The sequence below is a fragment of the Neofelis nebulosa genome, chromosome 2, assembly GCF_028018385.1.
Source record: "Neofelis nebulosa isolate mNeoNeb1 chromosome 2, mNeoNeb1.pri, whole genome shotgun sequence".
Taxonomy (NCBI): domain Eukaryota; kingdom Metazoa; phylum Chordata; class Mammalia; order Carnivora; family Felidae; genus Neofelis; species Neofelis nebulosa.
The window spans coordinates 215,701,802-215,728,740 of NC_080783.1; the positions used below are offsets into that span (position 1 = coordinate 215,701,802).

Consider the following 26,939-nt stretch of genomic DNA (forward strand, 5'->3'; position numbering starts at 1 on the left):
AGAGAGATCTCTTTTGACTGTTGGGAATGCAAACTGGTGCAGCTGCTCTGGAAAACAGTATGGAGGTTCCTTAAAATCTAACTACCCTACGACCCAGCAATTGCACTACTAGGCATTTATCCACGGGATCCAGGTGTGCTGTTTCAAAGGGACACATGCATGCTTCTAGCAGCACTATCAACAATAGCCAAAGGATGGAAAGACCCCAAATGTCCATCGATGGATGAATGGAGAAAGAAGATATGGTGTATATGTACACAATGGAGTATTGCTCAGCAATCAGAAAGAATGACATCTTGCCGTTTGCAACTATGTGGATGGAACTGGAGGGTATTATGCTAAGTGACATTAGTCAGTCAGAGAAAGACAAGTGTCATATGACTCCACTCATATGAGGACTTTAAGAGACAAAACATGAACATAAGGGAAGGGAAACAAAAATAACATAAAAACAGGGAGGGGGACAAAACAGAAGAGACTCTTAAATATGGAGAACACAGGGTTACAGGAGGGGGTGTGGGAGGGGGAATGGGCTAAATGGGTAAGGGACATTAAGGAATCTACTCCCGAAATCATTGCTGCACTATATGCTAACTAATTTGGATGTAAATTAAAAAAAAAAATCCATGAAATTGCACGTTTGACGTGCTAGTTATAATTAACAACGTGACATATCATCTAAAACCATCCTACCACCACAAATAAATGTTTTATTCTTTGGAAAACACTGATGATCAAGATCCGTGTCTGAATCATCTTTGTATCCCTGGCATCGGGACTCACAAGTTCACAAACAGTATTTGCTAAGCAAAGGAATTATTAAATCGAGATTTCAAGGAGAATGTCTTTCAAGGGATCTAAATGTTTGAAAACGGCACATACTCTCTACCTTCTGTCACAGGCTCCCTTAGCCCAGGAGCTCCGCGTGGGGAGGGACTGTGTATTTACATGTTCTCGCACTTCAAGGACAGCACCTGGCAGACAGGTGGCTCAATAAAAATGATAAGCACCAGCACCTGTGATTGGGAAACAGTAACAACAGGAAAGGACAGGCGCTGGCAGACACAGAATTACTGAAGTTAGCTTCCCTACCCCACCAGAAAGAAGTGTTGGAAATCTGGAAGCGAATCCAGCACCTGGCACAGACCCTGAAGTAGTAAAACCCCATACAGTAGTAGTAGTAATAATAATAATAATAATAATAGTATTATTATTACTACTATTTTGAAAGAGAGAGAAAGCGAGAGCATATACATGGGGAAGGGGGCAGAGGGAGAGAGAATCTTAAGCAGGATCCACATCCAGTGAGGGATTTGATCTCACAACCGTGAGGATCATGACCTGAGCCACAATTTTGGCTTAAGAGTCGCACTTAAGAGTCACACTTAGCCACCCAGGTGCCCCTTCACAGGCAGTATTTTAAAATCGAGAGCCCGAAGTTTGATAGAGCAAGTGAAATATAGATAACTAAGAGTTGGAAGCTAACTAGCTTCCAGTGATTATTTGTCACTTTAAATAATAGCATTATTGCCAATGACTGATTACAGTAGGCATTCAATCCTCCAACAAGCCTATGAGGTAGGAGTTATTATTTACCCCAATTTACCATGAGGAGTATGAATGGTAGAAAAAGAAAACGATATATACAGACTGGGGGGTGGGGGCTGTGGGAGGGTGGAGAGGAAAACAGTAATTTTTGGCTATTTAGGCAAACCTGCTTTAAAAACATGATAATAACGCACCGTAAATGACGCTGTTCATGCAGCGGTGTTTTCTGAACTGTGGGCCAAAGCCCACCAACCATAGATGCAATTTAGGGGATCACGATCGGCACGGGAAGGGAGAAAGGCAGGAAGGAGCTGAAGTATCAAACCACTATCATTTGACCCTCACGGACTTTGCAGGTGGCATTAGCCTTACTTTTTAGATGGGGAACATGGGTCTCAAGGAGGTCACACACTTTCTCAAAGTCACAAAGTGACTACGTGTCTCAACGGAGACCCAAATCCAGACCGTCTCCCTCCAAAGTCAGCGCTCCCCTCACTATACTCTTCGGGAGTATGACAGAAAGACGGTTTTGTTGGCTCATTTAGGCTATTTACTTTCACACTCAAAATGGGAAACGGCTGATTAGACAACCAGGCCTTTAAAACTCTGTGTTCTTTTGCATCAAGAAAAAATTGTGAGCCTAACTGAATACTGGCCTGTGTAACTTGCTCTAAGCACTGGAATATATCCAAAGAAAATGGGTCACCACTAAAGAAAGTGGTGGTGGTGAGGTGTTAAAAAAAGAGATAAAAATTAACTTTCTAACTCAGGCATATTCACACAAAATAAATAACCCTGACTTATGAGGAAAATGACCACGTGCTTAAAAGGTGTAACATTTGGAAATACTGGAAAACTTACACACTGCAGAGTAAGATAAAGAAATATCTGCAATCTCTTCATGTTCAATAACCCCACTCCACACCGCGGGGAAAAGACAGAACTTCTAGGTAGTCTTTCATAAGAAAGTCAGTAAATTCAAACACAGGTCAACCACCTTTGCTTTGCCCCCTTGTCAGTTACGTTCCTTCGTCGGCCAACCATCAACCAAATCCACGCCACCGATCAAAGGAGGACCCCCTGGAAGGTGCGCTCACCCAAAAAAGCCAAGTGCCCCACTGAGAGCAGGGCGGTGACCTCTTTGAGGGCAACAGACCACACTCAACGCCAGTCACCTTTTGTGTTACACACTGTGCCTATGGCAGGAGGGGCAGGGGTGTGAAAAGGCCCTGGCCTTCTAGACCACTCACCAGGCGCCTCTTCTACCAGACAGAGGGGATGTCGCCTCAGGCTGTTACAGGAAAAGACTAAAGGGAAAAACACTGCCAACTGTAAACAATGGTAAGAAGTCACTACTCTGGGTGAGCCCCTCCCTACCTACTAGGAAAAGAGCCCCTCAGATGAGAGAAATGACCATCTATTTTAAGACTTTTTTTTTTAAGTTTATTTATTTTGAGAGAGAGAGAGAGCGCGGGAGCATGAGCAAGGGAGAGGGAGACAGAGAAGGAGAGAGACAGAATCTCTCAGTGCAGAGCCTGACATGGGATGGGGCTCGGTCTCACAAACTGAGCTCATGATCGGAGCTGAAACCAAGAGTCAGACGATGCTTAACTGACTGAGCCACCCAGGTGGCCCTAAAGTCATGTTTTAAGTCACTAGAAAACATTTTAAGTTATTAAGCTGTGATGGATACATAGCCGCTAAAATACTCAATTTTAATTAGAAGGAAAGAAGTTCCGATACTGAACTGAAATTCCCAAAGAAGATTCTTCCTGAAATTCAGGACATTTCATAGCAGAATTTTTAAAAATACCTTTCAGCTCAACTTTTTTTTTTTTTTCCTTCATGAACCAGCAAGTATAAGACCTTCACCTGTCTGAGAATATGAATAGAAATGTGGACTTCTCTGAACTGGCTTTCCAACTTTTTCTAAAAATATTTAATCACGTTGGGTCCAAAGCACTTATGATTACAACAAATTAATTACATTAAATGTAGGAAAAAGTTGCTGTCAATTCTCAATTCTATGATACAAAGACGACCTGTAATATTAGCTTGGCTCCTAACCGTGGTCACCTCAGCTCGGATAAAGCCCTGTCCACCGTGACTCTGTATTTATTTTTTAAAATGCTTATTTATTTATTGTGAGAGAGAGAGAGAGAGAGAGAACACGAGTTGGGTAGGGGTAGGGAGATAGGGAGAGAATGCCAAGCAGGCTCCACGCTCATCAGCACGTAGCCCGACGTGGGGCTGGATCCCACAACTGTGAGATCATGACCCAAGTCGAGACCAAGAGCCAGACACTCGACTGAGCCACCCAGGCACCCCATACAGTATTTTTTAAACTGGGCTCTTCCTGAGTCTCGGTTCAGAAAAAGGCATTAACTCCGTCCACCAGCCCTCTCCCATCTCTGCTCTTCAGGTGCACTCTACTGCATTCCCCCCTTTCTTATCTATGACACCGTGAGCAGATTCCATGATTTTTCCAGTAACTTTCAGACCCTCAAATTCAGTCCTAAAACTTCAATCCCAAATCTGATCCAAAACGTCCCTCCAGCACCGCCAGCTAGAAGTGTGGCTTGGTGGGACTCGGTCCGCTTTTTCTTCCCTTCCTTCCAGGGTGTTCTGGGCACGAGGACAGAGAGGAGCGCAGCGGTCTTCCGCAACTGGTTGGTCTTGCCGCGGGTCCACCTGGCTGTGTGTTACGTTAATGGCGTCGGCAAATGTTACGATTCCAGCGTAGATGCTGTGCAAGCCTGCCTGGAATGGTGTTCGATCTCCACCGCGAGCCCCAACACCAGGAATCCTCCTACTGGTCCGACCAGCAATTCGTCCCCCGATTTCCTTTCAGCTTTACCTGCAGGCAGCACTAGGCGCCTTTCCTTCCTCTGCTCCCCATGCTCCGTGACGCCAAGCCAATGGGTCCACCAGAGTATTCTCCCATGCCAGTCAGGGGGCAGCAAAACTGGCACTTGGTGGGAAGACACCCCCATGTCCGCCCTAAGCACACCACACCGGTCCCTTCTCATCCATCTGGCATGGCTAATGCAGCAGCCTCCCACCTGCAGGGGGCACTGGCCATAGCGCAAGGTACCAGTCAGTCCTTTTTGCTTCTAGTCCCCTCAAACTATAGCCCAGATCAGTAGGGACCGGGACAGGGTATGGGACGGGACAGCAAAACCCTCTCTCAACACTCCACATCGCTGACAACTATAACCTGTCTGCTCCGTATATACAGTGTGGGGTGAAGTGGTCAGCGGCAGTCAGGCAGATTCTGCCCCCTTTTTCTAAGTTTTAGGATAGACTCCTCTGGGTTCAGCTGTAGGGCGAAGGCAGCGGACGCACGGACAACAGGAAAAGTCACACCCATGGTGACAGTGTTGGCATCACATCGTCAGGAAAGCAAGTCTGACTGGATACCAATATTTAAGACCACTCGTCTCCAAAGCGGGGGACATGCTCTAAGTGTGCACAGTGGAATACAGGAAAATAATTACAGGAAAAATAAAATAAAATTCCAGTTTATTTCTAACCTCCACCATTTACTTTCTATGTTGTGTATATGCTTTATAATATGTATGAAATCCACAGAATATAAACATATGCAGATATGCGCAAACATTTTAATCAGGGCTGTGCGATCAAGATTTGCAGAACACTACTCTAGGCCAGTGGTTCCCAACTGTGGCAATGATGCCCCCACCCGAGTGACATCCGGCTGGGTCTGGAGACATTTTTAGCTGTTGCTCTTGGGGGAGGGGGTACTGGGCATCTGGTGGGGAGAGACCAGGGATGCTGCCACACATCCTGCACGGGGCGCACAGGAAAGCGACAGTAACACCCTGCCCCTCCCCAAAGGATGATCTGGCCAAGGTTGAGAAACTCTGTTCTGTATCAGCAAACTGGACATTATATGTGAAGGCAGTAGAACCAATGTGGAGGGCACTGCTGTTTGCCTCGCCGGCCTCCACTCCCCTCTTCCTGTCTTCGTAAGATGCCTAATTTCTTAAGTCATGCAGTTTGGACCATATCGAACCCATTTCTGGTTTTAGCCCTGACTCACTCAATCAACGTAATACCATCTATGTTGCCATGTCATCTGTTCGGAGTTGGGCACATGATTCGGCCCAAAATAAACAGCATAATCCCCTGGGAGCAGTAACTGGTTTAGAGATGGGTGCATTAGAGTCGGTCCAATCAGATTAAGCTCAAGACTTTTCAATGGTGGAGAAATACTAGGAGCTTCTGGAAGCCATTCTGCGTTCATGATCTCCAATCTTGGAATCATGCGGATATTTCTGGAACACAGGAATCACTGGGGGGTCCTGCAGTGATGATGTTGAGCCGTTTAAATAAGCCCTCCCCGAAGCCTGTTCTCTCTCTAAAATTTAGGTGTATGTGCCAATAATCAAGCCAGTTGGAAGTGAATTTTTATTACTTACAAATGAAAGCCTCCTAAATGAGCCTAGTCAATAAGAAAAAATTTACACCCTCACTAATTCAAGAAACCACTTACAGAATTTGAGTATTATCAATAATCTTCCAAAAAGCAGTTAGGACTTGTGTTTCTAGGAGGCTATGTTTCTTCCAACAGTTATGAGGAAACTCCCTGGATAGGATTTTGATTTTGCTCCTAAGGTAATACTGCTCTAACTACTGATGCCCAAGTTCAGAGATAACTCTCTGTGGGATATCCCACTCAGTGAAACCATGGAAAGGGTTTGAACAGGGTAGCAGAAAGGCCATGAGCAGCGAGCAGTTAAATTATGTCTTGAAGCGGTCATGAGAGAGAGCTGCTCTCTAGAATCTATTTGCCCAATTTTCTAAAAAATCTATTACCTGGATTTTTCTGTGTCTTCTCCCCCTTACTAATTATTCTTATATGCACACCCCCCCCATTCCTTCAGCCCAGAACTGAAGTCTTGTGTTTATCACATAAACATGTATTTAACCTTTTCATTTTACCCACATAAGCCGTACCTGATTATTTTCCCGCTATGGACTAGGTTTCTCTCTTCCAGTTTATGCAGAACAAAGCTAGACTATCACTATTACAACATTCACACTAGATTTTTTTCTATCTTTATTAGACCAGCGACACAAAAAACGTTTAATTATGCAAATTTTTACCTTTTAAACTCTGAGTATCAAGTAACAAGGACACCTTTCAAAAGCTAGATGTTTTCAACAAGAACCGGTCTTCTACATACACAGTCACTCATCCTAGACACTAAAGCCGAGATCAATATGCTCTTTATTATAATTGCTACCCAACTGAGAGTAAACTGTTTTCCAGATTCACAGCTTCTACATAATAGCTACAACGTGGATTCCACCAACAAATGATACCCGCCAGACAACCTGTGATCCCAATCTATGGAGTTTTCAGTAATTCCCCTCTTCATTGGCGACCTCTATAGTCACGACTTGAAAACACTAGTACCTGTTTCTATATAATATTCTGGAATGTCTTATTTGAATACCTGGCATAAGGCTTAGAAGATTTCAGTTATGCAAATTCTGTATTTACTCAAAGCAAAATGCATCGTTTTTATGCAGCTAATTATCTTTTAGATGCTATTTCCTATATTCTGTATCATTTAGAAAGAACATTTACATAGCACCCTACTTTCTTTTTTTATTTTTGAGACAGAGAGAGAGAGGGCATGCGAGCGAGCGCAGTGGGGTTGGGACAGAGAGAGAGAGGGAGACACAGAATCTGAAGCAGGCTCCAGGCTGTCAGCACAGAGCCCGCCGCAGGGCTCGAACTCGGGAACCGCGAGATCATGACCTTGAAGTTGGACACTCAACCGACTGAGCCACTTGGGCGCCGGTAAATAGCGCCCTACCGAATGAATAAGAAACTCTACAGTATTTTCTAAACCTGAGGAGAATCATTTTTAGCAAGTCCACGAATCCAAAATAATGTTACTGTATGCCAATTAGAGTTTCAGCAAATCTTAATAGAGAACCATGTTCCCAATTCATAAATAATCAAAGCACTACTTTTATTTGGGACAATTTAACAGAGCACATAAATCTAAACCCCAGATAAGCCACACACTACCTTTTATTCAGTTAGTCAATCATTAAGTAAGTATCGATTAGGCATCTGTAACAAGTGTGATCCTGTACTTGACGTGTACCGGTGATGAAAGGTGATGAAAACCGACACGGTTGCTATTCCCATGAAGGCTACTTCCAGCGGGAATCCCTCGTACAAACACCACACGGCCTTTAAAACCGTCTGTCACAGGGGTGCCTGGGCGGCTCAGTAGGTTGAGCGTCCGTCCGTCCAACTCTTGATTTTGGCTCAGGCCCTGATCCCAGGGTCTCGGGATTGAGCCCTGTGCCGGGCTCTGCACTGAGCATGGAGCCTGCTTGGGATTCTCTCTCCCTCTCCTCCCCCCACTCTGCCCCTCTACCCCGCTCTCACGCACTCTCTAAAATAAAATTAAAAATTAAAAAAAACGTCTGTCACATAGGTAAAATACACTGAAGAAGCAAAAGCCAACGTATATTCTCGATATACATAAGTCTTCTATAAAATATTATGTGCACACTGTGACGTGTCTTTTACCAAAATTTCTTTCAGCACGGCAGGCCCCCTGTCAAACACAACACTCGCCTCACACTCCCAAGGTGACCATTAGCTGATACAGATTACATTCCTAGGCACAAGCAAAGTACAAGTACACCAGGTGACAGATGTCCATAATGCAGGCGGGGGGGGGGGGGGGGCGATACTCAGTCTTGGACACACCTTGGATTACCTATTTTAAAACCTTAAAGACATACTATAGTCCCACTAAGATACATTTTAAAGGCTATGGTGAGTATATTTGACGACAAAGGAAAAAACACATGCCACCAAAATAGGACTAAAGCATATAATCCAGGTCATCTGCCTCTAACTCCCGGGACAGCTTAGCCCGGCTCTTCCAGGTGCTGAGCACGTCTACTAAGTCGTCGCCTGGCTGTCACTGCTTCTTCAGCAGCTGAAGGGTGTCACTAACATTATATGGACTGCCAGAACCCCCGAGACATCTGAGAAGGAAAGTTTAAAGGATTTTTCTTGTATTTTTTTTAATGCTTATTTATTTTTGAGAGAGAGAGAGAGAGAGAGAGAGAGAGAGAGAGAGAGAGAGAGAAGGGGGGAGGGGCGGAGAGAGAGGGAGACAGGATCTGAAGCAGGCTCCAGGCTCTGAGCTGTCAGCACAGAGCCTGACGCGCGGGACTTGAACTCACCTGAGATCACGACCTGAGCGGAAGTCAGACACTTAACTGACTAATCCACCCAGGCACCCCATTAAAGGATTTTTCTTAATAGGTATAACGTCTGGACCCAGAAGGGCCACTCCAAAGGATTTCGGTGTTTCTCTTCCTGAGAATGCTTAAACAGTAGAAAAGGAACCACAGGTTTTGTTATGTAGTAACAAAATCTGTTTAAATATGCTTTTTATTTTGATAACAATACAACCCAGATTTGGGGACGAGAGGGAAGAAAGCAGAAAACTGCAGTATCCCTAAAGATACTAAAAATCAACATCCAACGAATGACGTTCACCCATGCAGAAGTAACACATCATAAGAGCTGGTTACGAATGAATGTGCGGGTAGGTGTCAAAACCTTAAAGATGGGTTTTGCCTCGGTGATTGTACCTTTAATGGTTTATCCTAAGAAACCAATCAGAGACCTACACATACATGTACACGTAAGGATGTCCAGTTATTTGTTTGTAAAAAATTAGAAATAAGATTAAAAAGAAATTATGTCATCAGAATAAGTTAGGGAGCCCTGTCATAAAATTACTTTAACATCCTCACTGAACTCCAGTCACTGGGCTTGGAAATTGTGTTCACCTTTTTCATGGCAACCACTGAACAGTAGAGTGACTACAGGTATACTCAGAAAATTCACTCCCGTGCTGTCATTAAAACTCAATATATTACTAAGAAGAAAGCAATTTAAAGAATACGAGCCTATTTTAAAATTAGCTATGAGGGGCGCCTGGGTGGCTCAGTCGGTTAAGCGGCGAGCCTATTTTAAAATTAGCTATGAGGGGCGCCTGGGTGGCTCAGTCGGTTAAGCGGCCGACTTCGGCTCAGGTCACGATCTCGCAGTCCGTGAGTTCGAGCCCCGCGTCAGGCTCTGTGCTGACAGCTCAGAGCCTGGAGCCTGTTTCAGATTCTGTGTCTCCCTCTCTCTGACTCTCCCCTGTTCATGCTCTGTCTCTCTCTGTCTCAAAAATAAATAAAAACGTTAAAAAAAATTAAAAAAAAATTAGCTATGAAATTACATTTGGTACACATATACATGCAGAGAACCTTTTCCAAAGAGCTTATTTTTAGGTGTTGCTTTGTGGGTGGTTTTTCCTGCAGTTCTCTTCTTTAAGGGTAACACTGTTAAAAAGAGGACTATTACAGATTAATGTAGGAGTATTTTTTGCCTTTGCAAAGAACCCAAGAAACTGTCTTTAAAAACAAAGTGAAAGAGACTTAAAGGACTAGGAGTTGTTTGGGACGCAGTTTTTATTTCCCAGGCTCTAATGTTAATTTTCAACTTAGTCGTAAGCCTCTTATACCTGATAAACATAGTTATTCGATATCATTAATTACTGATAAGTTAAACTTGCTTGGTATTAGTTCCCAAAGGCTATTCACTAAATGGGAGGAACGTGACAAATTTACAAACAAAGGGCTCTGACTTCCTTACAAAGATAATGAATCTTAGAGTTTTGGAAAGATGCCAGCTTCACAACAGTGGAAACTACTAGTTAGAGCAAAGCAGGGAGTCTGCCTTTGGGCCAGGTGGCCCCACTGGGTTTACTGATTTTAACTATATGATAGACTCATGTTCTTTCATAAAAGGAAAGGGAAGTAACATACATATCTTGGGCTAGTGGGAATGTATCAAAATCCAATTCGTTACTGCCAAAACAGCCCTTCGAAGATTCATTCTGTCTCGAGTTTCTACAAGAAATCCGGAGCTGCTGTAGAAGATGGAACTGAAACCTGTCAAATACGATGGCTTCAGGCACCACCCTAATAAACTCTATATTTTAATCAGTCCGTGTGAGTTGTGCAGGCTGCTGCAATCTTCCTCCATCACAAGGGAAGAGGCTGGAGTTCCAGTAGGAGAATTAGCAGCCAGAGGGCACTGTGAAGGGCAGGTAGGGAAATTCATCAAGACAGGGCGATAGATTTTGCAGTAAGCCTCACAGAAGCTGCTCCAGACCAGGTAACTCTCCTAGTCTGGGATACAAAGAATTTTTTTAAAAAACCACCTCACTAAAAACAGGAAATCAAAATTACGGAGTAAGAAATCATTTTTAAAAATTACCCTTCTTGGCTTGAGAAATGACTTTTGCACGGCCAACCTGTTTCAAACTCCCCAGAATGAAAATTAATACACTAAATTAATTTAGGAATACACCCCCATACCCGTTACTCTCAGGAAACACTGGGGGATGATGTGACCAGATGGAGAAGGAAGGACAGGTTAGAGATGAATGAGAAATTCTTCCTATCTATGAAGAACCAAAACTTTTTGGCTGGAGAAACAAAGTGGGTGATCACCTACATAAGAACAAAGAGTTCAGGAACATTTTCATCCGTTACTTTTGGGCAGGTTAAGTTCTCAACCGTTACTGGTTTGTAATAAGGAGCACACTTCAGGCCAAGCTGAACTAAAATACTAACTAAACTGAACTAAAATACTCAAGTCAAGATGATAATCCACAATAAATTCTATTTTATGCAGACTGTCCCATACTTAAAAAAATTGCTGTGCCAGGCCTCTTATTTGAGGTCCTCAAATAAGACCAAATTCCTGGAAGCCTGCAAAAGGACCCAAAGCCACCAGCTGTATTAAAAGGAAAAAAAAAAAAATTACTAATACTCAAAAATATTTTCACTACTATTTTCCGAAGAATCGAAAGATCAGCTCCCTTCCTAACCCCCCTACCACCCAACCTCCCTAAAACTGCGTTGCCACCGCTGAAAAATACAAGGTGCATGACGATCCAAAAAATGCAGAGCTCTCAAAACAGGGCACATCTTACGGCGGACGCGCCCACCGGCAGGTGAGAAGCATTTCAACACACCGACCGCCCTGACCTCATCCCCCCACCCCCACCCCAAGGCCCCCAGAGGCCCTCCCGCGGGTTGCGGGTCAGCATCGCGGCTCGCCAGCGCTACCTTCCAGGCCCCTGCTGATGCCCAACACCTGCAGCCCTAGCCGCGGCGCGACCCCGAGGACCCCTCCGGGCCCACCCCAGCACCCGCAAGACTGCCCAGGCCCTTGGGAAACAGGCCCTGGAGCACAATCCGGGCAGAAGGACAGCGAGTGCAGCACAGCCAGGGCGGCCGGCCGGGAGGATGTGGGGCGGACCGCGCCACAGTGGCCAGGCAGGACCGCCCCCGGGTGACACTCGTCACGCCAGCCTCTGATTGTTTAAGAGGAGAAAAAGCCAGACTCGCCGAGGCGGGGGAGAAAGGGCGTGGGAGCGCGGCGGGCTCGGGGTGAAACCACCCCCGGGGGATGCGGCCCGAGGTGGGGGAAGGCCCGCGCCCCCAGGGCCTCCCCACCGCCGGGACTTCCTCCTCTGGGAGCCGGCGTTCCGGCCCGGCGAGGGCGGGTAACCGGGGGGCAGGGGGCAGGGGGCGCCCCAGGGCGTGGGGGGCGGAGGGGGTGGGACGCAGGGTCTGGACGGGACGCTCACCCGCCGGCGAAGAGGTGAAGCAGCGTGTTCTCCTTCTGCTGCGTGCCCGTCGCCATGGCCGCGCCGGCTCCACGGCCCGCCGCCTCCGGGTGCCCGGGGAGCGAGGCCGCTCGAGGGATGCGCGAGGTGGCCCGCTCCGCTCTCCCCGCGGCCCTCAGGCGGCTGCCGGCGCCGCCCCCATGCGCGCGCGGCCGGACAACCCGCTCCCTCGCTCAGCGCCCTCCGTGGCGTGGCCGCCGGCGCCTCACCGGCCTCTGCGGCGCGAGCCCAGCACCAGCCGGAGCCCGGCGCGCGGCCGTCACGTGGCGGGGGCCGGGCCGTGACGTCACGCGGCGGCGCGAGCCCGGGGCGGCACGCGGCGGGGGTGTGGGCCCGGATCCCGCGCGCCCATTGGCCGGCATGTGAGCGTGGGCGGGGCGACGGCGCAGCCTGGGCGGGCGTCTGCTCCGAGCGAAAGGCTGGGCGGGGCCGGCCTGGGCCAAGGCACCGGGAGTGAGAACCGGCCGACGCCGCTCGGTCCGCGCTCTGATGCAGACAGAGCCGCCTTGGCAAAGCCTAGGGGGACCCAGGGCCGGGACTCTTCCCTTTTTTTTTTTTTTTTTAGTGTATTTTTAGTTTAGTTTTTGTGATACGATGTGCAAAAAGGTGTGTAAATTACATATTGCATCCCGCAGCTCTGTATTCAACGTCCAGCTTAGGGAAAACACATAAAACAGCCTAACTTATTTTTGATTTTTCTGTAATTAGCATTATGTCCTGCAAAAACGCTTTTGGCCTATCCTTTCTGATCATCTGCCACCCAGGCTTCTGAGCTCCAAGCTTCTATATTCAAGCTGCTTCTCTACTTGTCCTTGGGTCACTGTCAAACTCAGCTGGCATCTTACCTCCAAGTCTGATAGGCAGGCCTTCCCTGGTCGCCCTGCAGCACCCTCTATCACATGATTCCACTTCATTTGCTCACATAGGCTCCTGCAGTTACTTTGCTGATTTATTCCTCTAAGCTGACCGTCTACCCCTGGAGTGTAAGCTTCAGGAGAGCAGGGATCTTGTTTCTCATTTCTGGTTGTTCCTGACAAGGTACCTGCCGCCAGTAATGACCCAAGAAGCTAATGAATAGTTGTGCCGAACTGAACTCATCTTTCCATTCTTCCCCTTCCCCAAACCTGCCCTGCCTCTTGTATTTCCTGTCCTGGTGGTGACACCAGCATCTGCACAGACACTAACACCAGAAACTTTCCTGTTACCTTGGACTCCCCACTCTCTGTTTCTCTCAGCAGGCCCTCACTCACCTGGTATTTCTGTCTCCTGAAATTCTCCCAAAGCCATCTCCTTCTCTGTGTTCCTTCCATTACTGCTGTTGAAAGTTTTCATGCCTCTCACCTACTCTGCAGTAAAAAAATCTGCCCCTTTACCCAGTCTGTCATTCCCCACTTCCATCCCCCTCCAGAGCACTACGTACAGAATATACCATGTTTTCAATCTCCAGAGTTGCTAAAAGCAGTACCTTGACCTAACCAAGCTGCTAGATGTCCAGTGTGTAAACACAAAGAGAGCTTAAGCAGAAGGGAAATTGTGTGCAAACACAGGAGCTGGGTATTTGATTGCTGGGGCTCTTTAAAAACAGCTTTTAGGAGCAGTCACCCAAAACGCAAATGCAGTGAATACTCCATATTAAAACCATTACTCCCAGGCTTAGAAAGAGGAAAGCCATACGAATGCTCCATGATATGAGGAAAAAGAGGAAAGGAAGGAAATAAGGCAAACAGGAAGAAAAAAAAATCAAGTTTCTTCGTGTTTCCTGGATCTCCCAGATCCCTTGCTTTAGCTGCTTGTGAAGTCAGCGTTGGTCTTAGCTGAAGATGATTTATGGGGCATGAGTACAAGGAAGGAGAAAGTAATACAACCCTGTTAACCAGGAAGGAACCTCTCTCATCTAGGCAGGATTCTAACCCGAGGGGATGCCATCCTTGAGACACAGCCCTCCACATTGGCTGTTCTCACGGAAGTGTCTGAGGCTGGGACCCAGGCTTCTAACACCAGGGCTGGGTGCCAGCCTCTATTTATTTATTTATCTTGGTGGCGACTCCACGCTCAACGCAGGGCTCGATGTCATGGCTCTGAGATCAAGAGTCACATGCTCTATCAACTGAGCCAGTGGGGTGCCCCCAGCCTCTGGCTTTTTTTTTTTTTTAAGTTTATTTATTTTGAGAGAAAGAGAGAGAGAGAGAGAGAGAGAGAGAGAGAGAGAATGTGCACGTGCAAGTGGGGAGGGAGCAGAGAGAGAGGATCCGAGGCAGGCTCCACACTGTCCGCGCAGAGCCCAATGCAGGGCTCGAACCCATGAACTGGGAGATCACAACCAGAGCAGAAGCTGGATGCTTAAAAGACTGAGCCATTGGGGCGCCTGGGTGGCGCAGTCGGTTAAACGTCCGACTTCAGCCAGGTCACGATCTCGCGGTCCGTGAGTTCGAGCCCCGCGTCAGGCTCTGGGCTGATGGCTCGGAGCCTGGAGCCTGTTTCCGATTCTGTGTCTCCCTCTCTCTCTGCCCCTCCCCCGTTCATGCTCTGTCTCTCTCTGTCCCAAAAATAAATAAAAAACGTTTAAAAAAAAAAAAAAAAAAAAAGACTGAGCCACTCAGGTGCTCCCAGGCTCTTGCTTTCTTTTGCTCAGCTAGCCTAGGCTGTGCTGGACGCATGCACAGCCCTCCCCACCTCCTTGTTAATAGTAACTCTGCCTTCATGTTAGAGTTTTTCCAAGGTCTTTCACGTATATTGTCTTGTTGGATACTCACCATGTCTGGCAAGCCCTGTTGTTTTCGTTTCCTTTTTATGGATAAGCAAGACAAATTTGCCCAAGGTCACACAGCTAGTTAGTGGCTGATGCAATGCTCTTTCATGCCTCCGTGCCTTAGAACATGCTGTTGCCTAGGATGCCCCCTTCTTCTGCTGGCCCGATGCCTTCTGGACCTCATTTGAGACCAGCTCAAAAAATCAGCTTTTCTGTGAGGCCACTGCTGTTCCCGTGGGGGCATCGAGTGCTTCCCTCTCCTGTTACCTGTCACTCAGCAAAGGGATCATGGCTGTGGCTACCAGGTCATGTTGCTGTGCATTCTTGCAGTGTAGGGCACCAGTGTTCCCTCCCTGCCTGGCATACGGGTTGGTGGGAGTGAAGGCTGGGACAGTGTTTTCAGAAGGAAGTCTGGACGTTTTGCCAAAATGTTGAAATGTGCACATCCTTTGACTGCCACGTGGAGGAAGAGATTTCATTCATTCATTTATTCAACACCTATTTATTGAGCATTTACTCTGTTTAAGGTAGTGTGCTAGGCTCGGGGTACATCAGGGGTTAAAATGGGTAAAAATCCTTGTCAAGACAGGAGCGCTCAGATCCAGCGACACATGAAAAGGATTATGCATCAAAGCAAGTGAGAGATGTCCCCAGGATGAAAGGTTGGTTAACATTTGGAGGTCAATCAATATAGCATAGGAACAGAATAAAAGAGAAAAACCAGGTGATTGTGGCAGTAGATGCAGAAAAAGCATTTGACAAAACTGAATACCCATTCCTGAAAAAAGCTCTTGGCAAACTGGGAATATGAAGGAGTTCCTCTCCCTGAATAAGGGCGTCTACAACAAATCTACAGCTAACTTCATACTGGTAGTAAGATTGCTTGCCTGCCTCCCCAAGATCAGCAACAAGACCATCTATGCTTACCACTTTTCAGTGTGGCACTAGAGGTCCCAGTCAACGCAATAAGGCAAGAAAAATAAATACAAGACATAAAGATCAGAAAGGAAGAAGTAAAATCGTCTTTAGTTACAGGTGATATAACAGTTTACTACGGAGTCCTAATGAATCTGTATAACAAGGAATAGAACTAGTTAGTGAATTTAGTCAGATCACAAGAGACAAGGGTAATTATACAAGAAAGAAAGAATTTTTGCTAGCTACAAGCAATTTGAATATGAAAAAAATTTATTTTAGTGTTTATTTATTTTTAAAGGAGAGAGAGAGACAAAAAGCATGAGCGGGGGGAGGGGCAGAGAGAGAGAGGGAGATGCGGAATCAGAAGCAGGCTCCAGGCTCCGAGCTGGCAGCACAGAGTCTCGGATGCGGGTCTCGAACTCATGAGCTGTGAGATCACAACCTGAGCCAAAGTCGGATGCTTAACTGACTGAGCCACCCAGGCGCCCCCCAAAAAATTCTATTTACAACAGCATCTGAACAACAGCAACCATAACAAAGAAGTCAGACATAAAGGAATGCATGATTCCATTTATATGAAAATCGAGAAAAGGCAAAACCAACGTATAGTGACAGAGAGCAGATCAGTAGATGCCTAGGGCTGGGGCTAGGAAGGGGGTTGACTGCAAAGAGGCCAGAAGACATTCTTAGGGTGATGAAAATGTTCTCAAGCCTGATCGAGGTAGACATACTTGTCAAACTTCAGTAAAATGGTTGCATCTTATTGTACGTAAATTATATCTCAATAACATTGATTGGAAAGGAAAAAAGCCAAGCAGACTACATGTATAAGTATACGTCCAACATATCAAGTTTAGGGATGAGGAAGGGCACAGACAGATGGTTCTACAGGGAGATCCACTTAGGCGCTAACCCCATTTAAGCCACCACTCCCAGACTTGGTGGGTGGGGGAAGAGAGGCTTGTTTGGGTTTTTTGCAACTGTTCAAATTTTGAAGGGCCTGAGGCTCCCTGCTGACCCGTTGCTGGTTTCTTCTTGCTTTCTTCCTCTGATTGGTGGCTGTCAAACCTCTAATTGCTTCTTTAATCCTTGTTTTTCTGCAAAGCTGCCCGCTCCTGGGAAAACACCTCCCACTGCACCCCCACAGGCTGGGATTTCAGATCTTTCCAGGGAATTGTAAGGAGCATTTTGCTTCCTTATTAAGCCTAAGGTTGGAACAGGGCTCTTTTCCCTCCTGAGAGGCCTCACCTAGAATGAGCTGATGTGCAAGGCCCCTGTCTTCCCAGGGGCTGGTGGGTAGCAGGGGCAGGGGGTATGGTTGGGGGGCAAAGGACAATTGCCCTGCGGGCTGCTGCACTCCTCCTTTTGTTTCTCCTTAAGAAATCCAGCCAGAGCCAAGTTCCTGCCACAGTCCTAATGAGGCTCTGCCAGCCCAGCCTCCTTGCTCATAAAAGGCCTGTGTTGTCCCGGCTCCCGCAAGGATAAGCCGCGGCCAGCAAGTTGCCCTCTTCAGGTCCGCCAGGCTGGAACCTGTTTGTCCAAGCTCTTTGTGAGCCCATCGCCCCTGCCCCCATGCTTCCCTGTTCCTTTCTTAGAAGGAATGCACTGTAGGGGAGGAAAAAGAAATTTGCTTCTACCCCTCTAGGTTCTTGGCTGTGACACCTCCTGTAATAAAAGAGAGATTCACAGGAGAAAAACGATTTAATTTCATACGTTTGGGGCCCCCAAAGACATCAGACCCAAAGAAGTGACCGGAGCAGATAGGTTTTCTACCTTTTTGACAAGGAAACCATAAAATTTGTGAAGAACTGACAAGACAAAGAAGTTTGGGCTTTTTTGGAAATTGGAAAGGAAGTACCAAGGTTTGTTTATCTGGCCTTCAGTACTGAGCAGCAGACCCTGTTACGAGGATTCTTAAATTTTTTTTTTTCCAACGTTTTTTATTTATTTTTGGGAAAGAGAGAGACAGAGCATGAACGGGGGAGGGGCAGAGAGAGAGGGAGACACAGAATTGGAAACAGGCTCCAGGCTCCGAGCCATCAGCCCAGAGCCTGACGCGGGGCTCGAACTCACGGACCGCGAGATCGTGACCTGGCTGAAGTCGGACGCTTAACCGACTGCGCCACCCAGGCGCCCCGAAAATTTTTTTTTTAACGTTTATTTATTTTTAAGACAGAGAGAGACAGAGCATGAACGGGGGAGGGGCAGAGAGAGAGAGGGGGACACAGAATCGGAAACAGGCTCCAGGCTCTGAGCCGTCGGCCCAGAGCCCGACGCTGGGCTCGAACTCATGGACCACGAGATCGTGACCTGAGCTGAAGTCGGACGCTTAACCGACTGAGCCACCCAGGCGCCCATTACGAGGATTCTTCCTCATACCTACTGGTGGCCGTTGAAATGCACAAGAAGTCTAGTTCCAGAGTGGGCTGGAGACAAAGAGGTTAAGGACCTGTGTCACCATAAAAGAAGGGAGGGTTGTCTTTAAATGACACCCCCAGGGCACCACACCCTCTTCAAGCTCCAAAAGGTTTTGAATAGTTCTCCTTCCTGGGATTTAACGACCCCCTGTAAATGGCCTCCCGGTCAGGCAAGGTCAGGGTTTGCCATCAAATGGGGCGGACCAAGGTCAGGCTCGGCGGCTGCTGGGGGAGTTAGCCTCCGGGCTTCAGGGCCGGAGGCTCCTCACGGTTCCTCCAAGCTCCTTTCACAGATGAGCAGACCGAGCTCAGGAGAGGCTGAGGACGCTACCCCTGCCTGCAGAATGGGGGCGCTTCCCCGCCAAGCTGAGGCCGAGGTGAGCGCACCCACCCTAGAGTCAGGCCGTGTGGGCTCAAGTCCCAGAATCTGGGGCAAATCAGCCTCTCTGAGCATCTGTTCCCCAACTGCCAGAGGAGATGATAAATAATAGTACCTGCCTCCCGGGGTTGTGGTGAGGATTATGTAAGGTAACTGCGCCTTGGCCAGAGGAACACAAGCCTCATTACAGTCCAGCTTCTGGCTCCCCAGCCCCTCAGTATGGGATCAAGTCACATTATTGGTGGGACGTGGCTGGCAGCTGGAAAGGCTGTATAGGGCAAGAATCTTTGAGGACCCTTGGTATAGGAAGTGGGGTCTGGGTTCTCGTCCCCAGCGTGGGGCCCTGAACTGAGGAGATGCCCGTTGCCCTCCTCAGCCCGACAGCGCTGAGTCCTGAGGGATGCTGGGCCGGGAGCGTCCACATGGGTGTCGCCGTTCCAGAAGCAATGGTGACCGGACCCTCAGCAGCTTCCCCCCCGCTGGGGGCGGGGGGTAGGGCAGGGCAAGAGAGAGAAATGGGGTAGACACCACCCACTCACTCATTCATTCCACGGGACAAATGCTGCCTTGTCCCCCACTCTGTTGTATACCCGGGTATGGCATGGGGCATCCGTGGCGGGTGAACTTCACGGTCCCGCCTGCCTGGAGTTTCAGTCTTGCAGAGAAGAAAATCTCGGGTGGGGAAGAGTTCTTGTTCTCCAGGCAGCTTCACCTCAGCTACACCTGACAGAGTTTTGACAAGTAACAGCTCTCTCTGGCTTTCTGGAAGACAACACAGAGTTGCTAGGCAAAGGATGGAGAACGGGGCCTGGAGTCCCAGCAGCTCAGGGCACGGGTCCCCACCTGGGTCCTGGAACCGTGGGTGAAGCAGAACGAGCTTTTTTTCTGTTTGTTTATTTAATTTAATTAATTAATTTATGTTTAACCTTAATTTTTTTTAAATGGCTTATTTATTCTTAAGAGAGAGAGAGAGACAGAGCAAGAGCAGGGGAGCGGCAGAGCGAGAGAGGGAGACACAGAATCCGAAGCAGGCTCCAGGCTTCGAGCTGTCAGCACAGAGCCCGACGCGGGGCTCGAACTCACAAGCCACGAGATCATGACCTGAGTGGAAGTCGGACACTTAACCGGCTGAGCCACCCAGGCGCCCCTAATTTATTTATTTATTCTTGGAGGGAGAGAGAGAGAGTGAGAGCCAGCAGGAGTGGGGGTGGGGCAGAGAGAAGGGGAGAGAGAGAGAGAATGAGCAGGGGAGGAGCAGAGAGAGAGGGCAGTGCGGAACCTGATGTAGGGCTCGAACCCACGAACCGTGAGATCATGACATGAGCTGAAATCAAGAGCCAGCTGCCCAACAGACTGAGCCACCCAGGCGCCCCTGATGGGTCCCTTTCTTTTTTTTTTTTTTTTTTTTTTTTTTTCAATGTTTTTTATTTATTTTTGGGACAGAGAGACACAGAGCATGAACGGGGGAGGGGCAGAGAGAGAGGGAGACACAGAATTGGAAACAGGCTCCAGGCTCCGAGCTGTCAGCACAGAGCCCGATGCGGGGCTCGAACTCACAGACGCGAGATCGTGACCTGGCTGAAGTCGGCCGCTTAACTGACTGCGCCACCCAGGCGCCCCCTGATGGGTCCCTTTCTAATGGGCTTTTTTTCCGGGCCTGCCCGCTCAGGGAGGCAGAACCAGGCCACCCTTCAGAGGGCTGAAGGGGTGATGTGCCAACAAGCCCTGGGGAGTTTGAAGAATTCATTAGCTCCTGGAAACAATCCCAAGTTCACTGTGCTCCCTGGGGAGCTGGCTCCGGTTGCTGGCCTGATGTTGCTGCGGTCTAAGTAGGGCAGAGCTGGGATGCCCGGGCCCGGGCCCTGGTCAAGGGAGGGGCACAGGTCTGCAAAAGGGACCCAGAATCCTAGCTAACATTTATAGAGTGCCCATGCTTGTGTTAAGTCACCTGACTATTACAACAGCACGGTCAGGGGGAGACTATTATTATTGTCCCCATTTTACAGAGGAGATCACTGAGGCCCAGAGGATTTCAACCAGTATGTTTTGGTTTCAGGGTCTGTACTGCAACCTCCTCCCAGGACTGGACTAGAGGCTCTAAGCAGAATGCATCCCTAGACTTTCTCCCTCTGACATTCAAGTTAAGCTGATCTGTGAGCCACTTTTCTTGGCGCTGATATGCAAACCTGTTAGAAGTGAGGAAAGAGGGAGGCAGGGGCAAGGAAGGAGAACAGGCTGGGGTCTCATTACCACAGGCTTTATCTGCCATGGCCGTGGCCATCGACATCAAAGCTAAAAATAACTGGGGTGGGGCCGGAGCCTGGGTGGCTCAAGTCAGTTAAGCAGCTGACTTCTGCTCTGGTCAGGATCTCGTGGTTCCGGAGTTCGAGCCCTGCATCGGGCTCTGTGCTGACAGCTCAGAGCCTGGAGCCTGCTTCGGATTCTGTGTCTCCCTCTCTCTCTGCCCCTCCCCCACTCATGCTCTGTCTCTCTCTCTCTCCTTCAAAAACAAATAAAAATTAAAAAAAAAAAAAAGATAACTGGAGGCACCTGGGTGGCTCAGTCGGTTAAGCGTCTGACTTCGGCTCAGGTCATGATCTCACGGTTCGTGAGTTCGAGCCCCGCTTCGGGCTCTGGTCTGACAACTAGGAGCCTGGAGCCCGCTTCGGATTCTGTGTCTCCCTCTGTCTGCCCCTCCGCTGCTTGCAATCTGTCTCTTGCATTGTTTCAAAAATAAATAAACATTAAAACAAACAAACAAATAAAATGCTTGCCTCTCACCAGGTGATTCAGAATCTTCCCAGCACAAACCCGCTCTGAATTAGAAGCGGCCCCTCCTGCTTCCTTGAGGCTCAGCCCACTGTTTCCTTATAGATCTTATTTACCTCCGGGCCTCTCCCACTAAAAGGGTGGGGTCCAGGACAGGGCGTAGTGTTCCCCAAACCAGTGCTCAAGGGCACTGGGGGAATGTGGTTTGACTGTTGACAGATAAGGTGGGTCATGTGGCCCGTGGCGATTTTACAGATGGGGAAACTGAGCTCTGGGAGTTGCAGGTTACTGAGCTATACAGCTGATAAGGGCAGAGATAAGACGAAAGCTGTCTTATCATTCCAGATTCCAGGCCCCTTCTGTCCTATCCTGATGCCCACCCCCAAAGGGGTTGTTCTGGGCAGTTGACAATGCAGTTTAAAATGTGGTTCCTACAGCTCAAATATTGCCAAACTTCCCACTCTGTGATTGAGGGGCCACACCCTCTCCCTGGGTGACCTTACCCAACCTGATAACACTTTAAAAACCATCTATCTGGCCCCCTATGACCCCACCTCTTCCCTGAGATCTGTTCTGTAGTATTCACTTACACACACAGGTTGCTTTCTAGGTCTGGAATCAGTCCGGCTCTTAATGGTGTCATTGAATCATGAAAAGTCTGAGTTATATATATGGTTTTTTGGGAGGGTATACCTTTTTTTTTTTTAAGCTTATTTATTTATTTGGAGAGAGGGAGTATGAGCGGGAGAGGGGCAGAGAAAGAGGGAGAGAGAGAGAATCTCAAGCAGGCTCTGCATTGTCGGGACAGAGCCTGACATGGGGCTCACACCCACAAACCACGGGATCGTGATCTGAGCCCAAACCAAGAGTTGCAGGCTTAGCCAAATGAGCCACCCAGGTGCCCTGGGAGGGGTAGAACTTCTGCCTGAATTCCTCCTGATCTGGGCACTAGGGACTCAGGTAAGAACAAGGAGTGATTCCCATCTTCGTGGAGGTCAAATTCCAGTTGGGGAGACTGTCAACCACAAAGAAACGAACGGTACATTAAATCATTCCCTGGCATCCAATACTGTAAAGGAAATAGGTAGGTTCTGGGATGGTTAAGGGTGTGACGTATCTAACATTCCCTTTGGAAAGGGCGGTTAGGGGAGAACACTCAGCAGAGGTGCTGAGGGACTATGGGGCCCTCCACTCTTTGGTTCCAGAGCCTCTGCCCCTGGGAAGTGGCTTATTTGGGATCCCAAAAGACCCCCTCGCTAGAAAACTCCTCCCAATCCAAGATGAGACACAACAAATAACTTTTATTTAGTTTTAAAAAATATTTACTTATTGGGGGGCGCCTGGGTGGCTCAGTCGGTTAAGTGCCTGACTTCGGCTCAGGTCGTGATCTCACCATCGGTGAGTTCCAGCCCTGCGTCGGGCTCTGTGCTGACAGCTCAGAGCCTGGAGCCTGCTTCATAGTCTGGGTCTCCCTCTCTCTCTGCCCTCCCTCGCTCATGCTGTCTCTCTCTGTCTCTCAAAAATAAATAAACATTAAAAAATTAAAAAAAAAATTACTTATTTTGAGAGAGAGAGAGAGAGAGAGAGAGAGAATCCTAAGCAGGCTCTGTGCCACCAACTTGCTCCCACGAACTGTGAGATCGCGCCCTGAGCCGAAATCAAGAGTTAAAAACATTCAGCCGACTGAGCCACCCCGGCGACCCCAATAACTTTTACAGCACAAACCTGAGTTATTCTCGGCTTCATTTATTTTTAAGAATAATAATACGGATGCAACAAAACTTGCCATTGTAACCATTTCTTTTAAAAAAATTTTTTTTCAACGTTTTTTATTTATTTTTGGGACAGAGAGAGACAGAGCATGAACGGGGGAGGGGCAGAGAGAGAGGGAGACACAGAATCGGAAACAGGCTCCAGGCTCCGAGCCATCAGCCCAGAGCCCGACGCGGGGCTCGAACTCACAGACCGCGAGATCGTGACCTGGCTGAAGTCGGACGCTTAACCGACTGCGCCACCCAGGCGCCCCTGTAACCATTTCTAAGAATACCGCTCCGTGGCATGGAATACACTCACGTTATTGCACAGCCCACACCAGCATCCGTTTCCAGGACTTTTTTCATCTTCCCGAACAGGCACTCTGTCCCCGTGCAGCGCTAACTCTCCGTGCTCCCTCCCGGAGTCCCTGGGAACCACTCTTCCACTTTCTGTCTCTGTGAACTTGACAGCTCTAAGTGGGTGGAATAATACGGCCTGTCTCTTTGCGGCTGGCTCGTTTCACTCGGCATAACGTGTTCCCGAGGTTCATCCGTGTCGCAGCAGGTGTCAGAGCGTCCTTTCTTTTAAAACGCTGAATACTCGACTGCGTCGTATGGGTCAGCCACACTTTGTTTATCCATTCGTGCGTTGGAGGTCACTTGGGTTGCTTCCGCATTTGGGCTGATGTGAAGAAGGCTGTTAGGAACACCGGGGTGGGGGTGGGGGCTACAAATAATCTGTTCGTGATACAGCTTTCAGTTCTTCTGGGCATGTGCACGGGAGTGGAATTGGTGGATCACGTGGTCATTCTATGATTACTTGTTTGGGGAGCTGCCATAGTTTTCAGCAAAACCACGGGGAACCTCCAGGGGTCAACAGGCAGCGAGTTGTGGCTTCCCTCTGCTTGCTGAACTTTATAACCCAGGCGTTCAGGGTCAGATGGTTGCAGGAATAAGGGTGCAGGCTGGGTCTTTCAGGGGCCACGGGCTCTCTGAAGGGTGGACTTTAACCCATCTGCCAGCAAAGGTAGGTGAGGAGGCTCGTCTGTCATCTGGATGCAAGGAGGGGGAAAAAAAAAAAGCTCCTCTGGAAATGGGCGTTCACAGGCTTGCCCCCATGTGAGTTTGGGGCTTGAATTTGTACCGCCTTGTGATCCAGAGAGAACCAAATGGGAAAATTGTGCTTGCCTTTGCTTTTCTCCAAAGCACGGATGGGACGGTGATCCCAGGCATTGGAGTGAGATGAGGGAAGGAGGAAGGGGGTGAAGGGGGTGCTAATGAGCTGTTAGCACTGGGGGCACAGGGGGCCAAATCCTCCTGGGACCCCAGGGAGGCTGTGTGGGACCTCAGAATGTCCCCCTGAGGGACCTGGAGGCTGGGTGTCTATCCACCAACACCTCTTTCTCAGGGGCCCAAGGTTGCTCCCATGGGGCTGACTCCTGGATCCCTCAGACTGCCGGCGACTGGCCTCCCGGAGGATTCAGGAAGCCACAGGGGCCTGCCTAGGTAGTGTCTGCCCTGACTTTTGGGGCTGGCCGGGGACACAGGTGGGTCCTTGACAATGCTTGATCCATTAAGCTAATAGCCCCGGGGGGCGGGGGGCAGTGCTGGAAGGTCTGACAGAAGCCCCACACCTCCCACAGTGGTTTTACAGGATTCCCATCCTTCAGCGCTCAGCTGAATGTGAGCTCAAACCCACCATTTCAAAACACAATCTGCCTCTGGCAATGTTTCCAGATTCTTCTGTCACGGGACACTCCTGCATGCCTCGTGCCTTCGTACACGCTGTGCCCTCTCTCTGCACCCCTCCCCTTTCCCTGCTGGTCCATCTACCTCAAATGTCACCACCACCACCCCCCCCCCCCCCCCCACGGGGCCCTCTGCTGTTCTGCCCCAGCTCTGGCTAAGCATTTCTCCCCCCCGGGGGTCTCTGGGTACCTCTGCTGGAAGTCCCAACCCGGAGCTTTTGTTTACATTTGTCTTTTCTGCTTTAGTTTTTCCTGCACGGCCTGTGCCTCGGGAAATATATGGAAATGAACAGACAACAGAGTTGTCTGGTACCTTCTTCAGGCGAGCCTTGCTACACAGAAGCTGGCCAACTTAGTTTCGATAACCCCGTGTCCTCGAAACTCATAGCACTTAATTCTTTTTTTTTTATATAAATTTTTGAATTTTTATTTTATTTTTTATTTTTACATTTATTTATTTTTGAGAGACAGAGCACAAGCAGGGGAGGGGCAGAGGGAGAAGGAGACACAGGATCCGAAGCGGGCTCCAGGCTCCGAGCTGTCAGCACAGAGCCCGACGCGGGGCTGGAACCCACAAACCGCAAGATCATGACCTGAGCTGAAGTCGGACGCTCAACCGACTGAGCCACCCAGGCGCCCCAGCACTTAATTCTTTAAAACAGTCTGGGGATTTTAGATCACAAAGTGTGGGTATCAATGTTTTTGTTTCTGTCTTTTTTTTTTTTTTTAACGCTTATTTATTTTGAGAGAGAGAGGTAGACAGCAAGCAGGGGAGGGGCAGAGAGAGGGGGAGGCAATCCCAAACAGGTGCCAGGCTGTCAGCACGGAGCCCAATGCGGGGCTCAAACTCACCAACCATGAGATCAAGACCTGAGCCAAGCTCAGGAGTCAATGCTTAACTGACTGAGCCACCCGGGAGCCCCTTGTTTTTGTCTTAAATGAGCTCCCCCTGCTACTCAGTGGGGTTTTAAAAACAGGCAACTCTGGGCTCAGGACTCAGGGCTCCCGGGGCCCATCCCTGGGACACTGGCTCCTCCTGGCAGTGGCCCAGGAACTCGCTGTTCTGTGACAACAGCGTGGAGAAGCTTCTTCCCTAAGGGCTTTCCCCTCGGGGAGGGCAGGGGCTCGGCTAAAACTCTAGGACAAGCCTGGGGTTGCCAGCACTCCTCGGAGCAACCTCGGGGACAAGCCAATCTTTCCACGGAGAGGCACAGCTGGCACTTCAACCCTGGTTGTTAAGGACACCGGGCAGGGACTTGGCCCCTGTCTGTGCCCTCACTCGCAGCCCTGACAGTCACAGATCACGTTGCGATCCTGAGGCCTTTAGGAGTTCCTGAACGGCAGATTCGGTCACAAAAGTCTTCCGTGAGGAGTGAACTGGGAAAGGGAGTTGGAGTGGGTGTTTTTTTCCTTTCAAATGTTTATTTTTGAGGCCGGGGGTGGGGGCAGGGGCAGAGAGAAGGGGACAGAGGATCTGAAGCAGGGTTTGCATTGACAACATTGAGCCCGACGACGACATGGGGCTTGAACTCACGAACTGAAGTCAGACACTTAACCGAGCCACCCTGAGTGGGTGTTTTACCCCAAGTCCCCAGGTGGAGAGTGGAGGCGGGGACTCCAATCCCACAGAGACCGCCCAGCTGATCTTTATGTTTTATAGCTCAGATTTGACATCAGGAATCATATCCATCAACAAGGACTGAAATAAACAAAACCCTGATGAATTAGTTAGACTTAGGGTCATTTCATTATACATCTGGCTTGATTATTATTCTTTTTTTTAATTAGAGTGTCCTCAAACTATAGCCGCAAAACCTGCTTTTGTACCACCTGGGCTTTAAAAATGGCTTTTACATTTGTAAATGGTTGGTCGGGGGAAACACTAGAAGAATAT

The 26,939-nt window shown here is 48.7% G+C and overlaps 1 protein-coding gene across 1 annotated transcript in view; it reads right to left on the reverse strand.

The window, feature by feature from the left end:
• SLC25A33 (solute carrier family 25 member 33) overlaps positions 1 to 12,557 on the reverse strand; it is a 34,514-nt gene extending 21,957 nt beyond the window's left edge. The window contains exon 1 of the mRNA XM_058719191.1: positions 12,273 to 12,557. Within this exon, the coding sequence (XP_058575174.1) occupies positions 12,273 to 12,328 (56 nt within the window). The 5' untranslated portion in view covers positions 12,329 to 12,557. The remainder of the gene's footprint in view (positions 1 to 12,272) is intronic.
• Positions 12,558 to 26,939: the final 14,382 nt, after the last annotated feature.